Here is a 13,120-nt window from a genome sequence, read left to right as displayed (position 1 = left end):
ATATGACGTAAGTATAATAACCATCCAATACGCGAACTGCAAGATGAATAATTTTCTACTAATATGTTACATAAATCCATTAGTAAAAATATGCATAAGCAATGATTGGTCAAAACACAAAAATAATGTGTTAACAAAAACATGTCCTAAGGTTTTTTTCAAGGCGGCGCTTTGTATAGGCAATTTAACGCCATACTTCTTGTATTATACATTTTTATAACGACGTACCTACAACTACTCTGCGTGTTTCACGATGGCATTTAATTTTTATATTTATCGAAAAAGAAACGATAACATTATTATGACGATATATTTAAATAGACAAATCGTCAAATACGAATTTTTAAATTTTCTAAAAGACAAGCTCACATATATTATACAATAATAAAATAAATTGGTTACGTTTTTTTATTTCGAGTTGATTATTCACATAGTAACCCCCCTCCCTCCCAAGCATCTCTGTTTCCACCTATAGATATATACCAATATAATAACAAATCACGACATCTCTAAATATCTTCTGTATCTTGGTAACCGAATATAAACACCATAATTTGACTTTTTTGTGAAACCTTATTGTGTTTCATGTATATCATTGTTTCTATAGAAACAAACAATCATGTCTCTACAATCATTATTTTTTTTGCTACTCGAAAACTGTGTATTTTTTTTATCCTTTACTAATCAAGTTCAATAGTTCAATTTTATAAACGTTAATACTCGTGGTGTACAGTACGGCTAGTGATTGTTTAGTTATACCAACGACGAAATGTTAGTTGTTTATAGTGTTTTAAGTGTTAAGTTATATAGCCATGTAGGTAGTTAGGAAAAAATTCAATACGCCATGCTCAAACTAATCATAATATTAACACGACGACGTTGGGTGTGTATGTATCTTAATTTCGTATAACAACCAACAAAAATGCAAATCTTGATTACATGAGTTATGAATTCATCAACCGATGAATCAAACAAACTCGATATTGCAGCATTGAGTGTCACTTCTGAATGTGACCGAATAGATTTACAAGAGTTTTTAGACTTTTTAATATTAGCTTATCGGATAAATGACGTGCTAACATTAGGCAAGGAAAAACAATTACATGACACCTGCATCAATTGGACTGAACTGTCTCGTAATAATTTGTTTTTACGGTTGTCTGATAAAAACCCTGATACTGCTGCCGAAGACGAGACGGGACAGGGAACAATGCGAGGCACAGGTACCGAACGAGTGCAATGTATTCTCAAACACAAGCTCAAAGACATAATGAATGAGGGTATTTTGGACTCTGTTCTTCCTTTTATAGTTAAAAAAACTTTGACAACAAATGTTTTGAAAAATTTTGAGTCATTTGGCTCCAAAACTAGTAATAATCCTTTAAATAAAGACAAAATGTGTTCAAAACCAAAATGTAATACAATTGACCATTCATCTGCTCCTAGAACTAACAAGGGAGAGTAAGTATACTGTCATTTAAAATAACCATGTTAACATTTTTATCTATGACCATTTATTATTTATACCTACTTTTTTTTAAAAACCAAAAAAGTACGGAAATTGAGATTAACGTATGTGATGCAGTTCAAAAATTAAAAAAAGTATTTCGATGTCCTAAGCGACTTCTTATTTCGAAAATGGGATATTTCTCTGAGGTAACCAAAGGTAGGTGCACAAATAAATGATGGATGATTTATTGTTACAGTGTGACGAGGTTAAAAATTATGTTTTAGGACAACGGTTGGAAGATATTGATATATCAGTACATTGTGAAATACCTATATTTGACTGGTTAATAAAGTGGGTTAAAAAGGACTTAAAACCAAAAAACGAATGGCCATTATTAGGTACTAATTTATATATTTAAAATTTTAAAAGTAAAAAAAGAATCTTAATTGTTTTTTTGAAATACTCGTAATTTGTGTACAGATAATGGAAACGTAGTGCCGATTTTGGTTTCTGCCTCATTTCTACAAATGGAGCCTTTATTTCAAGAATGTCTACTATTTTGCAAAAATAATATCGATGATGTATTATCATCATCAGCGAGTTTTGGATGTGTTAATGACGGAGTTATTACAAGGTTTGTAAGTAAATTTACTTTGTTTACCATATTTGGTTTTAAAACTGTCAAATGTGGTTACGTTTTTATATTTAGATTATCAAATCAGTTTAATAACTGTGACGTAGAAAATATGGTGGACGTAAAGGATAAATTAAAATCACGTTTGTATACGAAATTGATATGGGATTTGTGCAAACGGGATCCAAAACGTGAATTAGGGCATTATAGTACACTAGCTTATGCATACTAGTAAGTTACAATAATGTAATTTTCTCCTAATAAATGTATTTATTTTGAATATTTAAGGCTATTGAAATTTCTATGATTATTATGTTAAGCATTGAATTAAAAAGAGTAATTTATTGATTTTTAATATCAATTATTACAATTTAAAAAAACTAAACCTATACAAGTATTTTTTTTGTCAAAGACATTTAAATAACCTTTTAGACTTTTATCTAAATGTTCAAACCTAAATACAAACATTACATATTATATAACAATTATAATAATTATTTACATTTTAAAATGAAATTCCTTTTATAATTAACTATTCCATGCTATAAAAAAGTATAAAATACATAATTCATTTCCCTTTAAAAAAAATGACATTTAAAAATTATTATTATTTAATTATTAATTATTATTATGGTTTTATAAAATAAAATAAAATAAAATAAAATTCTATTTTTTTCATGTAAATAATATAAGTTCTGAGTGACTGAATATAGCCAATGAAGTAAGATTTTATATCATATTAAATACTTACATATCGCTAATAATTAAAAAATGTTAAATTGTATTAAAAATACATATTTAATAAAATCGTTATTAGTATAAAGCAACAGAAGGATTTTTTTTAATTAAGTACAATTTAGTTGTTTCCGATTGGTTAAGTATTCAAAATTATGTACCTATAACAAATTATGTACCTCATAATATTATTATATTATAATAGTTACAAAAAATAGTTATGAAACGATATTAATCAAATTAAGAGATTTTCATTTGTAAATTTAGATTCGAAATTAGAATATTACCACTTACCAAATACCAGTTTTCATATTTATCATATTATGCTTTTGTGAACATATTCCTAATATATTTTTAATATTATATTGCTCTAATTTTTTTTATTTTTTTTTTATGAAATTATCGAATTTAAAAACAGTTGAGATTATTTCTTTGAGAATTTGATTTTTTTAAATTATATTTGTAAGCATATTATTGAGTGTTATATTTGGGTAAACTTTATTTTTATTTTTTTATTTGATATATTCAGTTCAAATGTATCATGAAATGAACACTATATCATTTTATTAATTTCAAATATTTTACATATTATGACTTACTTTTCTGCAATTATTTAAACACTTATGATTATAAATTATTATTAAACGAGTAAAATAATAAAAAATTGGTCCAGAATCAATATTGTTTTGATTTTCACATTTTATGGTGTATACAAAATAACTGGTAGTAACGACTGCATGTAACAAGAAATTCTTAAAAATTATTCATTGTTGATTATTAAATTACCTGTACTAAAAAAGGTTTTAAACTTTTGATGAGAACAAATGTTATTCCTAGGGCTCAGATTTATGTAAATATTTTCACTATGACATAATGAACTAATTTCGGCAGGTGATAAATTCATTTCATAAGATTTTTGATAAAATTAACTGTATTTGATTTCACACATTTTTACCTATTTTGTTATAAATAGTATGCTTATGTTTTTTTTTGTTTCTACATATTTCACAATTTTTTTTTTTCACACATATTAGACAACTTAACTGTTTTAACTTGTTTTCTTTAGAGTTCAGTGATTGAAAGCTTGGTAAGTAAGTAATCCAATACTTAACAATTTAAGACTTGTGTACTATAATATCGTCGGTGCAGCGGTTTCCAACGGACGTATTTTTTAAGTAGCTTTACGTATAAATACGGTATATAAAGCAATTTTAAGACAGAATCTGAGTTATTTTGAATTTTAAAATTTTAAAATGCATGTTATTATAAATTGCATTTAAGATAATTGGATAAATTATTATGTTTTTGTATTTCATTTTACTATAAAATACATCCTTTTTTTTTAATAATAAATATTTTGAACTTTTTAGCACATATTTATTATTTATGTACATATAGTTTTATTGTATAAATACATACTTTGGTTTTATATAAATACATACAAATCTGAGTCCTAGTTTTTACTTAGTTACTTGGTTATATAAGACTTATACCACTAAGCGTTGATATGTTGTCAGTAGTCAATTGTTTCTAGTAGGTATACAAAACAATTTCCTGTCACACGGAATACATTACCATGTGATTACTAAACCTATTATAGTAAGATTTTGGTTTTAACTATTATAATAATAATTTATTATCATAAGAAACTACATATTTTTTTTTAGATATTGACTTATTGATCACAAAGTCGTTTTGTTTTATTTATAACATTTCATATACATTTAAGACTTCAACATTAATTTGTGTTGACTAAATTGCTTATTCATACAAAATAAATATGAAATCAAAAATAATTATAATATATTGTATATTTGAATATTTTTGATTACTGTCATTAAAATGTCTATATAAAGTATTAAAAACATACTACTTCAAGACCGCAAAATAATTTAACCGATCTATTTATAGTTGTTGTCGTTGTAATACAATTTTGGTTCCAAACGTTGCTGGCAGGATACCTTGTAAACCACCGACTTTTAAGATTGCTCAAAATGGAAGTGTGATTGCATGTCATTTTAGGTAATATTTATTTTCCTCTGCATCGGTTATATTAGATATATCGTAATGAAGTTATAAGTATTTATATACATATTACATATTAATTTAATATTGTGAAAATTGCTTTGAATATTGTAGCACCGTCGTTTAAGTAATGTCTTTTGCCAAAGACGTTTAATCATATATTTCTCAAATCATAAGACAAATATTGTTCTTGCATAAATTAAATTATTCAAAAATGGAACCACACACAAAATTGAAAGCAGTATCATAAGCAGCACACCATTTTTTCAAATGATTGGTTATTTAGATTGTAATAATTACATAATTATTAAGTATGTTACGTTATAATAAGTTATTAAACATACAATTATCAGGGAATCAGGCACAACCATATGATAAATTACCATCTCAGAAAGATCTTAAAAGTATAAGTAATGCAACTAAGTTTAAATAAATTCTTGATCATTGCAAAGAAAATTGCAGAAATGGTGTGTTTCTTACGGTTTCAAGAAAGTAGAGTGATCTCATAGACACAGAGCTAATTAAAATATTCTTAATAATGATTATTGTGTAATTACTACTGCAGTAGTTACCATTATTCATCCATATTTAGATGTATTTCCTTTCTTTTAAATTTTAGCGAAATATTTAAATCAATTTCAGATATTTTCACCTTTTTGCTTTGTATCTTGAGTGCATTTGATGATTTTAAGCCACCTTATGATTTTTATAAAGTTATTTGAAAATGAACTCACTTATTATCATCCATATTGAAAATTTGACTGGAAAGTTAAATAGAATACTAAAAACCCACTGTATGCATTAATTTGTTGCCTGCCCTGGAGATATTTTTCCTAATATCAAAATATTTTTAAAGATACACTCAATTTTACCTGTGAGATTAGTCGTCAATATTTTCAGCTGAAAGAAGCTCTCTTATCTGAAACCTATCAAAACTTACTTCAGATATTTAATTAGTGAAATTCGATGAATTACACTAGTACTCTACTCAATATAGTACTTTATATCAATGGAAATTAATTCACATAAACTTTAAAACACTGACTAATTGTATTGCCTCTAAAATTGAAAGGCATTGAACTTAATTATTATTATGATTATTATTATATTTATTATCCTCATCATGACTTACTAATTGTAATTCTTATTTCTGAGGTTAAGCCATTTAATTCATTTTTATGGATACTCCAGTTTTAAAAATGATTTTTTGTTCAAAAATTTATTTTAATACCTTACCCAAATGTTTGTTCCATCATTCTAAAAATCGGTAATGAATATTTATAACATTGCCCTCCCACCCCTCTCTAAAAACATTCTAGCTATGGTACTGATTGAGAGCATAGTATATAAATACTGAGTAGGTATGTGTAGGTACTTGTTAGAAAAATGTATGTTTGCTGGAAATAAAATTAAAAATAAATAAAATATATCACTTATTTGCGGTTTCGGTTGTTATTGCATATACTTATTATTACTGCAGAGATTCAAAGTGGACATTGAACGATCACGTGAAGTCGCTGTTTTCAAAATATAAGTGTTGGCGAATTGTTTACTGGTCTTTGTGGTCAGAATGTCATTTCATGAGATGTTCACGTTGCCAACACATGTACCCGGTGAAGAAACAAAGGTGGTGTCAATTCCATACCCAACAGCCACAGTATTATCCGGTGGAAAACAATCGATATCTTTACTATCCTATTGGTAAAAATTGTTTCTAACTTATGTATAATAAATAATAATATTGTTGTGTAGTGACTACTATAGCTAGCAGGTATGGAGTTAAACAGCAGTGGCGTACCGATGGGGGGGAGGGTAATGGATTACCTCGTTCTCATAAGAAAAATTCACATGTTATACCTTACAATGATTTATATTATATATATTGGACCTATTGTTACTATTTATTAAAATAACTCCCCTCCCCGCTCCCCACCGATATACGAATTTTGTGTACGCCACTGGTATACAGTACCAGTTTTTTTTAATGAAATTTTTACTTATTTGATGTATTCATAATATAATAAAACTGTCAAATTAGCAGTGGGGGAAGGGGGAAAATCATGGAGAATAATACCATATCGTCGAATTAACTTCAATTTTTTTCATTTTTAAACTACTAATTTGCAACCTAAAAAAACTACTTCTTTGTATTATCGCGATTCCTAAATAAAAACAAGGTTGTACATTTTTTTAGAGATAGAGTTTGCTAAAAGCTATAAATTAGTTGTTAAATTAATATTAAAAATGTTGAGGTTGATACTTGATACTTCAGCGGGGGGAGGAGACAGCTTGAATTTAGCTGTTCTCAATTTTAAAAGTTATCACGGCGTAGGTCTATAAGAGGTTGCATACAATTGTAAATTAGCAAATTACTTGCAAAGTATATATGTATAGATATCCATGAGATGGAAGGGGACAACTTATTGCACCTTGAGAATCTTTTCAACCAAGAGTCGTGTTGAAAAATTTTAATCACTTCTCCACCCTCATTGTCAAGCTTCAGATACACTACTGCTTTTTTGTTTAGGTGCCTATATTTAATAATTGATGTCAACGAAAATTTTACCACGATAAAATGTATTTATAAAGCGTAATACAATATTATTCCATGCAAAACTTCAAAATTGTGTTATGTTAGTAAAAATGATTGTCACCGGTGGAAGTGTCTCTACATAAAACTTATTTGTATATTTTTAGGTCGTTATCCATGTTGCAACGAAAAAACTTTTAAATACGAGCCCATCAAAAATCCATTTGTAAGTTTCCACAAAAGCTTATAATTTTTATAATTGCAGTGTGTATCTTCTGCAGAAGAATTATTCATCATTGTGTATTGATATATTTTGCTTCTTTAGTTGGTGCGTAATAATAAGTTTGGTTTTTTACTATGGGATTGCAGAGTTTTGTTTTATATAGCGATATTGGGAGAATGGGACGGGTAATTCGTTTGATAAATTTCATTCCAAATACCCAATTATTGATAACTTAAACATTGTATATAATATACAAAAATAAGAGATCTTACATGTTTTTTTTCATTATTCAACACTAAGTTTTATTTTAATTTGTCAGTTATTATATTGTACAGGAATGGTCCAGAATGATGATTTGAGCGGGTAGCATTCATTTGAATGTATACCACAAAAATATTTATTCAGGGCGGGCGACCTTTGGGTCTCAGGATCTATGTCCCCAGAAGTGGTCGGCTTCAACTTATGGGTGATTGGTGAGCAAAACGAGTAGGGAGCAGAGTCTCTAGTCATTTTCAATTAAATTATTATATAATAAATTTTTTTTTTAAAAAAAAGGAGAATTATGAATGGGTGGCGTGTGTGTCTCTGTTCTTTGGGGTGGGGCTAAGCATCTAATATTACCATTATACCTATAGGAAATAAAAACATATTTAACTATATTGTCACGGGTCATAGTAGGTGACAAACATTAATACGTATACTATGATTATATTATATTTATATTTTTGTTTTACCTTTGCACAAATTATTATTGTTACGGTACCTAGTGTGGCACGGTGATTGGCCGTAATCACTAACGTGTTTTGAATCTTTTGCCTCCTCCTTCCCAAATAAAATTGGGTAATAACCACACAGTTGGTCTTAAAAACAATTTAAAAAAAAAATATATATTTATATGTATATTCTTATTGTAAGTGGGAATACAACCATACTGATTAGACGTGTTGTTTGTGTAACGTTAATTTTATGAGACAAATAAACATTATATTACAACATAATTGTATAGTGTTAGATTCGGTAACTACCTATGTGTATTGCTAAATGTGTGTACAAATTTAATATTAAACGAATTATCTATACATTTATTAATCTATTGTAATTGTATTCCGCCAATAATAACATTATAAAATGTAACTTCTTCAAGTGTTTATCGTATTAAGCAAAATAGTTTATTATTATTATCAATATTATGGCTTGTGCAAATACAAATCATTCTTGATGATGGGCTTTATTTAGTTAGTGGATTGAGCTAAGTCCCATCGTGTACGTAGGTATATTAATTTGTTTAATGATAATACTTTTATGCAAACAAATTGTAAAGTCACAACGAGTTTATAATACTATTAACCTGATTGTCATTATCGAATGTGAACATAATTAAATAAGACACATAAACAATATTATTATGTATTGTATTTAATTACAGGGTTGTCACTATCGAGAGCACATTCCATTACTTGAACATACAGCCGAAATAGAAACATATAAAGTCATGCAAATGTTCCCGTCCTTAACCATCACCGACCCACCCATGTTTTTCTCGAATGGGATTTCAAAACTTATGGACGCACATGGTAGGCCGTTAATCATACGAAGGTGTAGTCGTGCCGTTTCTGGCACGTGTTGTTGCTACTGACGATTTTAACTTTACCTTTGACCTACATTTTTAAAAATCTGCTATACAAATATGCAATCCAACAGTGTTAGCATAACAATATTGATAGATTCACCTCAAGCATGCTAACCCCATGTTTCCTGTAATAGTGAATTTGTTAAAATGTGGATTTTTGAAATTGTTCAGTTTAGGTATTTATTACTTAAATTACTTATGAACCACATTTTTAAATACTTTTTTTGAAGTTTGTGTCCTGCTGCTTAAGCAACACTTTTTTTCAAATAAGAATCACCACCCTTTTTTATTGTAAATCTGTAAATTGTAGAGCATATGACTTTTTTTTTGAAAATGTTGATGCATGTACCTAAATCGAAATTTTAATGAGTAGTTTCAGAGTTATTAAACTTAGTGTTCAATAATCTATTAACATTTCATTAACTGTAAAAATGTTCTAAATTTAATAATAGTTGCTGGATTAAAATATATTACATCTATTTTATATTTGTGTAAAATAATTTAAAGGACTAGTATTCTTAGTACATACATTTTAATAAAACTACTCGATTGAGTTTGTACTTAGATATACCTGCATCAAAATTTAAAAAAAAAACAATTTGATTAATAATTTATAAAAAAAGGTTGGTTCTCATTTGAAAAATAAAAGTTTATATTATTGCAACGTGGCACTCACTAAATTATGAAAAAATATCAGAGTACCTATATAAAATGTGTTTATGAGTAAATTTAAAATAACTTAATTTATAATATATATACCTAAAGGTCAATTTTTTTTTGTATTCGTCGATAATATTGCACTACGTAAATTATCGGTTTTTAAAATCTGTTTTAGAAATTTTGTCGATTGTCGGAAATAGCACGTAACCCATCCTCGTGTTTATTGAAATGATTGATATGTTAAATATTAATAATTCTTCTTCTTATACACTTTTAATAACAGGCGATGTAAAGAGCAATGATCAAAACACTACGGCTTGGCCCACTGAATCCCATCGGTTCGCTCCGTTTATCGGTATAATATCATACTATACTTATTATTAATTATAGTTCAGATTTTTTTACTATACAAATACAATATTATAATAAAATGATCGAGTATGAAGTAGAAGCACGTGGACAGTATTTGCATAATTCATAAACGTGTTTCTGTGCTTTATTTATAGCTTCAAATGAAGGTACGTCCAGGAAATCGCAGTTTTGGTGGGATAATATCGTGATGGGCACATCGTCAAACAAGAGACTGCTGTTGAACGAATTGTGGGACAAACCTTTCGCCAAACGACCTGTATCACCTAGTACAAGTAAGACGTATACAATGCAAAAATACTTACTATTATTATAATTGGAACCGGACTTATAAGCTATATGCAAATGCATACTAATTTATAATAATTAACTATTCGCAAAATCTATTTCGGCCATTACATGTATGGCTTGTAACATCTGTTCCGTCAAAAATATACTAGAATAGGCAGCGGGGTTCTATCACACTGCGCACTCACCCTCACAAATTTGCAGTGTAATGGAAATTAATTATTTTGGATTTCAATTTCTAAAATATAACTCGTTTCCGTTTCGAGTATCTAGAATAAAAATTTTAATTAATCCAAAAAAAAAATAATAAGTTGGTACTTTACAAAGTAAAGATATGGTATTATAGATACATATATATATATGGCTATATATAACTTTAACTCGTCACAATGACATTTGACATACAATTTAGTTTCACACTTGCACTTTATTAATTAATCAACTCTTTTCTGAAAACGATTTTTCTTTAAGCTGAACTTTAGGTTTTTAATTGAGAAGAATTTAAAGAAATACCATTGTACTTACTGTTTTTATTTTTGTAGTGTGAAGGTTACTTTTCTTATTGAAATGTAAAGTATAACTTCCTTACTTTTATTTTCAAGTACCTTACGAGTAAAGAAACCTTAATATCTACTTTTCAAAAGTTACTTACTCAACCCTGCAGTCAATTCGAGATTTCGTGCACTATAATTAATAATTATACATTGGTGACACGAGAATACAAGTATGAGAAATTTCATTATTTTTTGTGCCCCAAAATAAAAGGTGAAAATAACGTCTACGAAGCGACCGAGGTTCCGTTGAATGAAATCAATTCATCGTTCGGATCGTCGTTTGAAGAAGTTGAGGATTCATTGTCGAGTTTTAGTGACAGTGATTCAACTCATTCTGAAAAGACAACTTATAACAATAGACAACAAAAGATCAAACGGTCTTCGAAAGCCATAAGAACACTGAAACAAAGATACAGGTAATTCCGTTGTATTTTAATAGATTCGGTAAATATATAAGAAATACCTATGTATACAGCGTCAATACAATATATAATGTATATGTTAACTGTTAAGTAATTTATGACATTTTTAATTTTAAAGATACTCTGGTACTTATCAATGGTCGTTGACGGCACCAATGCGTTGTAATCAGGACAATCAGAGAGAATACGAAGAACGCTGTTTTAGACAAATCATTCATCAGCTGCTACATCAAAACAGCAATTCGAACACGGAATGCAGCCGATTGTTGACTACTACCAACAACCCCGTTATTGATGTTGGTCAGCGATCTGGTAATTATATTATGGTTTCCACTCTGAAGTTCAGGTACCACCCAGCGTCCCAGCATCTTATATATTATTGTATTACATTTTTCATTATCATAGCGATTTGTTACCGAACAAATTGACGATTATTTTGTTATTTTTATGTATATTTATGGTATATATATTTGTAGGTGGTTATTTTGTAAGACTAGAAACCGAACTCCTATCAAAAATCGACCCGAAAAATGCTCAACGACCGACGAGTACCGTGGAGGCGAAAGGTGTGCAATCTAAAACCAAGCTTAAGAAAACACTCAAACCTCCTAGTTCTTAACCCTTAAATGATATTAAAAACCATTGTTACAATTATTATTTAGAAGTAATATATAATATATTTGTTATCGTTTTAACCGAGAAGGAGCTTAATTTATAGTACAAAAAAAACTTAAATTAATAGTTTTATTAAAATGCAATTGCACACACATAAAGAAACATCATGGAATAGGTACAAATATTATATAATTAGAACTAAATGATATAATTTACACAAAAACTGAGTTATAACATAATTTTAGTATATTTTATTATACATAGAGGTTGGAATTAGATAGGATGAAATAACAATAATTTTGATATAGATGGTCTAAAACTTGAAACAATATATTATAATGAATATAACTTATAAGGTTACCCTTTGGTTTGGTCGCCTACTTTGCGACTAGATAATACACACACACACATATATATATATACACACACAAGCAAGCATACGTGAAATCACACTTATCGATATTATCATAGGTAATAGGTACATAATAATGATATACATTACAATAAATAAGGACTTACGCGATTCGATAGTGAACATTAGGAATCAATTACGAAAAGAATTAATATAGATGTGTTATAATATTATATATTATGTAAATGCCAAGGGCAGTAATCACAAATCTTAACAAGTTTTATATTATAATATACAGATACCTATAAATAGATACTGCAACAAATGTATACGGTGTCACGGAGAACTGCAACGGAGAGCTTCAATATAACAATATTGTTCGTACATATATTTATAATTATGGGGTCTTACCCGAAATATTAACAATATTCGCTGTTTATTTGACATCCACCGAACACTTTATTGCAGCTTTTATAATATTATATTTCTAAATAAATGTATTACCAAATATATCGCAGTCACGACATCGACACTTGGAAGTAACTATCGGCATAGTTAAGCGATATGCATTTGGCAAAACAAGTAAAATTTAATACATTTCAAACGGTTAATCTAAATGACGTATTTCTAATA

At 28.2% G+C, this 13,120-nt stretch overlaps 1 protein-coding gene across 1 annotated transcript; it reads left to right on the top strand.

Annotated features, from left to right (window-relative positions):
* The first annotated feature begins 635 nt into the window (after positions 1 to 635).
* LOC111039022 (uncharacterized protein KIAA1841 homolog) lies at positions 636 to 13,039 on the top strand. Its single transcript, XM_022322299.1, has 14 exons — positions 636 to 1,461; positions 1,554 to 1,666; positions 1,735 to 1,848; positions 1,931 to 2,084; positions 2,160 to 2,315; positions 4,731 to 4,841; positions 6,325 to 6,545; positions 7,542 to 7,600; positions 9,024 to 9,171; positions 10,171 to 10,242; positions 10,394 to 10,531; positions 11,310 to 11,514; positions 11,639 to 11,832; positions 11,997 to 13,039. The coding sequence occupies exons 1-14, from the start codon at positions 947 to 949 to the stop codon at positions 12,137 to 12,139; spliced, it is 2,343 nt and encodes a 780-aa protein (XP_022177991.1). The 5' UTR covers positions 636 to 946; the 3' UTR covers positions 12,140 to 13,039.
* The last annotated feature ends 81 nt before the right edge of the window (positions 13,040 to 13,120 follow it).

Source organism: Myzus persicae, unplaced genomic scaffold (assembly GCF_001856785.1).
Source record: "Myzus persicae strain clone G006 unplaced genomic scaffold, MPER_G0061.0, whole genome shotgun sequence".
Taxonomy (NCBI): domain Eukaryota; kingdom Metazoa; phylum Arthropoda; class Insecta; order Hemiptera; family Aphididae; genus Myzus; species Myzus persicae.
This window is presented reverse-complemented; position numbering and strand designations above follow the sequence as displayed.